General features: G+C 37.0%; 1 protein-coding gene across 1 annotated transcript in view; it reads left to right on the top strand.

Annotated features, from left to right (window-relative positions):
* Prrc2c (proline rich coiled-coil 2C) overlaps positions 1-4729 on the top strand; it is a 127005-nt gene that overhangs the window by 33330 nt on the left and 88946 nt on the right. Inside the window, exons 7-9 of the mRNA XM_023710188.1 lie at positions 3581-3663; positions 4185-4318; positions 4398-4485. Of these exons, the coding sequence (XP_023565956.1) occupies positions 3581-3663; positions 4185-4318; positions 4398-4485 (305 nt within the window). The remainder of the gene's footprint in view (positions 1-3580; positions 3664-4184; positions 4319-4397; positions 4486-4729) is intronic.

Genomic DNA, 4729 nt, shown 5'->3' with positions numbered 1-4729 from the left:
TTTTAATATTTATTTATTTATTTATTTATTTTGTGTGTGTGTGTGGCCAGCTCAGCCCACCAGGGGGCGGGGCTGACTGGCATGTGGCGCTGGGGGACTGAACCGCAGTCCCTGTGTTTTGCTTAGCTTAGCTTGTTCTAAGTAGGTGCTTTAGACTACTGAGCCATCTCACCAGCCCTAGTTCTCTTATTTATTGATTTAATGAAGAAGTATATTACTATATCATAAATAAGTTTGTGAAATGTTGTACTAGAATTTTGATGTAATTATTCTTTGTGTTGCTATTTTGCTTTATAAATTTAAATATTTTGCCTAGAAGTGGTCCATAGTGTTTATCAAATTGCTGAAAGCACAATGAAAAGTTTAAAATACTGACTTTAATTCTGAAGGTTTTTTATTAGTGTCCTTTAAATTTTGAGCAGAAAATTTTAAACATCTATAAAAATAAAGATAATAGCACAGTAAATTCCCTTCCTTCCATACTTCTTTCAGATTATGAAAGTAAATCCTAAAGACTTGGGAGCAGGTATACAATGCATTTATTATATCAGAAAGAAAATGTAATTCCTTAGTATCCTCAAATATATCAGTATTCCAATTTCTGTCTCACAGGATCCAGGCAGTATCTTCTCCTTAAGAATCTTCTTGTTTCCATCTGTTATTTTCTTTGAAGTCTGTCTGGTAAATTTTGTTACTACTCTGGTGTTTTTTGGAGTTCACGTTTTACTGGTTCCATCTTCACAGTTATCTTTTTTTGTTGTTGTTGTTGCAGTATTGGGGATTGAACTCAGGACCTTGTACTTGCCAAGCAAGTGCTTATTCTACTGAGCTATGTCCCCAGCCCCCCATGGTTATATTTAATATGTACTTCTGATTGCACTATCTTCTATAGACTAGTTGTTAGGTTTAGTGTCTTCTCGTTTGTGTCAGCTTGCTATGAAGTTATATGGCAAGTTATACATGTCTGGGTAAATAAATTCACATTTTGCAAAGTTGCATTACTCAAAGAGAAGAACAGTTTATTTGGGGGGGGGGTACTAGAAATAAAACTCTTAGGGCCTCATACTTGCCAGGCAGGCAGTGTGCTGCTGGGCTACATCCCTGACCTGGGAATAACTTATTTTTTATTTATTTATTTATTTAAATTTTATGTGTGTGTGTGTGGCCAGCTCAGCCCACCAGGGGGCAGGACTGACTGGCATGTGGTGCTGGGGGATTGAACCGCGGTCCCTGTGCTTTGCTAAGCTTGTTCTAAGTAGGTGCTTTAGACCACTGAGCCATCTCACCAGCCCGAGGGAATAACTTTTTAGATCATGCATTTATTTAGTTTGTGTTTTAATTCGTAACTGTTTGAGGTATAAATATCCATTGCATTTTCTGTTGTTTTGCATTATTTTTATTTAACCATTATAGAATAGTGGAGGGGAATATATACAGTTGCTTGAATTTGTCAGCTTTCCCATTGCTGGTACACAATACTCCACACCCACAATTTAAAGGAAACTTTAATTTAGCTTACGGCTTCAGGGATTTAGTCCATGGTGTGCTGCTGCCAAGGCAAAAACAGCAAAAGGGTGTGGCAGACCAAAGCTGGGCTAGAGAGCCGTAGGGCAGAGTATGGGGCAGAGATGTGTCCTCCAGAGGCACGCGCCAAGACCCAGCTCCTGCCTGAATCTGCGTTTCAACAGCACACTTGCCTTTGGACTTCAGTGTGTTGTAATGCACTAATGATTAGGACACTGCTGCAGTTCAGTCACCTCCCAAAGAGTTGTAGACTGTTGAAGATGATGATTAAGCTTAACTGGCTGATTGCTATCTTACATGTTTATCTTCGGGTTTTGAAAAATTATACTCCAGTACTTTTCTCCTGATTATTTGTATATTATAATTTTAGAAATTCTTGAATTTTCAGATGTGGGGTAGGGTAAGACAAGGAAGAAAAAAAGGGCTTAGTTCCCAGTTTCAGCAACTATTTTAATTGAATAAAATACCAATTATAAAAAATTCTTTAAACCACTTCTCTATATTAGGATTTTAAGAATTCCATAATTGATTTTGTGGCACATTCCTAAACTTTAAGCATTTATGGCCACATAAAACTGTCTTTGAATGATGAGAAAGAATTAACATAACTTACTATAAATATTTTCATCAAGTACTGTATTTACTTTTTTTTTTTTTTTTTTTTTTTTGTATTTAGTACAGGGTCTCATTACGTAGCTCGGATTTGTAGTGATTCTCCTGTTCCCAGCCTCTCAAGAGCTGGGATTACATGCCTAGTCTCCTGCCCCTCTCAGCATGCCCTGGAGGCAGGGCCCGCATGGCACACCGGGGATCAAACTCTTGTCCCTCTATCTGCCTAAGCAGGCTCATTAATCTGCTGAGCTATCTGGCTGGCCCTTGTATTTACTGACTTTTGGGGGTTTTTGCCCAGGCTGGCCTCTAAATCACAGTGACCCTCTTATCCCAGCCTTCCCACTGCTGGAATTACAGGCATGTACCACCATGCCCAGCTATATTTACTAACTTATAAGTGTGATATAACCAGTAGTTCTCCAGCTAACACACACATTTTTCAGTTGAGTTTCAGCTCCCAGTAAAATTAACTTTGCTCTAACTCTTCCAGGAAAAAAATTCTTCAGACAGCATAATAGTTTATGCATGTCCTTTCTACAAGTATAAAGTAATATAATCATTTAAGTTTAGGAAAACTAGACTATTTCATGATGCAAATTATGATTAAGGTAAAATAGTTTCATGTTATTACCGTAAATTGACCTGGCCACAAGCAACTAGTAAGTGGCCATGTACTCACTGACACCTCTTCCTTTCTAGATTATAGTATTAATGTCATCATAATGTATCTTATGTCTTATCTGGTAGATTTAGCTTCTTAAAGCCAGGCTCCCACAGAACACATGAACTTGACTATTTTGGGGGCTTAGTTTATAATTGTCAATCTATACAGTATCTTAATTAAGAATCTTCTGTGCCTTGCTTATAGAAAATCTCCAAATAGCTCCCTCCTTCATTCTTCCCTCAGTTCTTTGTGTTGTAAACTATTCCCTACTTTGAACTGACTTCATCAGTACATCTAGCTCCTGCTTTAGAATCCAGGCTCACACTGTTTCATTCAAGTATTTGCATCTTGTTAAAGGCTTTACTGTTTTCTGGGATATGTGTTGTGCATATGCTGGCTTTTTAAGTTTTTCGTGTTGTACAATCTTTTGACACATTTTTACAAATGGAACATGTGTCTTTTTTTTTTTTTGGCAGAACCAGGGGTTGAACTCAGGCCTTGCGCTTGCCAGGCAAGCGATTATTCTACCAAGCTGTCTCCCTGGCCGCTTTACAAATGGAACATAGAGGTTCTTTTTGTGGCATACCTTACTCTGTAGTTACTTGATAGAGGCAGTGATCTTCCCAATGGCTCTATCAGATAGATAAAATAAACAGATATCTGTAAAATAAACAGATAATGCTGTTTATTTTCCAGTCATTTATTTTGTTATTTCCAGCCTCATCAGATTTTTTTTCTATATAACTAGATTGCTAAGGGTTTTTTTTTCCCTTCATTCAGATGTTTCAGCAGTATCCAAGGATGGCATATCCTCCTCTACATGGTCCAGTGAGGTTTCCACCCTCTTTATCTGAAACAAACAAGTAAGACTATGCTCATATTTTCTGAATGGCAAGTGGACTGTGTTGCTTCAGTCATTCTTCTAGTCTCATGATACAGTTGCCACTAAGGATATTGGCTAACTCTAATGTGATGGAACAAATAGACTTCATTTTGAAAAATTGGCTTAAAATAAAAAATAAGAAATCATTGATCTTAACATAGGTGTTTGGTTCTCCCTTTTTCCTTTCATGATATTAACCAATCCCAAGTCCTTTCCTGAATGAAATTTGAGCATCCTCTTGAATGGATTTTTGTTAAATTGTATATTTTGAAATTCATTTTAATCATATTGTTATTTTAAATCTTTTAAGAATTGCTTTTAAAACTGTCGTAGCTTTTAAATACGTAAGAATTATATAATGCGTTGCTGTTTATCAGTGTTAACTTCTTTATACCCGTGATAGTGCCACATATTTCATATGCCTCAATGTGAACAAAATTTCAGACTTTAATATTGTCCTAATGCAGTGTCATACCTTTTTCTACTATGCCTCCTTATTAGAGGCCTTCGAGGAAGAGGCCCTCCTCCTTCCTGGGCTTCTGAGCCTGAACGCCCATCCATCCTCAGTGCATCAGAACTGAAGGAACTTGATAAATTTGATAACCTAGATGCTGAAGCAGATGAAGGTTGGGCAGGTAAGAGACAAAAATTAGTTAAGCACTGAGTTTTTAGATGTTTTTAAGCAGTCAACCTGAGTCTGGCTTAATTTAACAGGTGCTCAGATGGAAGTAGATTACACAGAGCAGCTTAATTTCAGTGATGATGATGAACAAGGAAGTAGTAGTCCGAAAGAGACTAACAGGTGAGTTGTTTTGATAATTTTTACTACTAGCATTATAAATTTGTTGATAGAACATTAGCTGTTCATACAGAGCAGCTTCATTTATTGGCATTCATTTTTTAATAGAATTTCTTGAAGTTTTACTAAGTTATGAGGGTAATTAATGAAACAAATTCTTGCAGTATAGCCCATCAAGGAATTAAACTTAGACAAGAAAGTACATTTAAAAACAAATGTAGGCAGGCTCAGCGACTGAGGTTTGATC

Source organism: Octodon degus, unplaced genomic scaffold (genome assembly GCF_000260255.1).
Source record: "Octodon degus isolate 3935 unplaced genomic scaffold, OctDeg1.0 scaffold00017, whole genome shotgun sequence".
Classification (NCBI taxonomy): domain Eukaryota; kingdom Metazoa; phylum Chordata; class Mammalia; order Rodentia; family Octodontidae; genus Octodon; species Octodon degus.
This window is presented reverse-complemented; position numbering and strand designations above follow the sequence as displayed.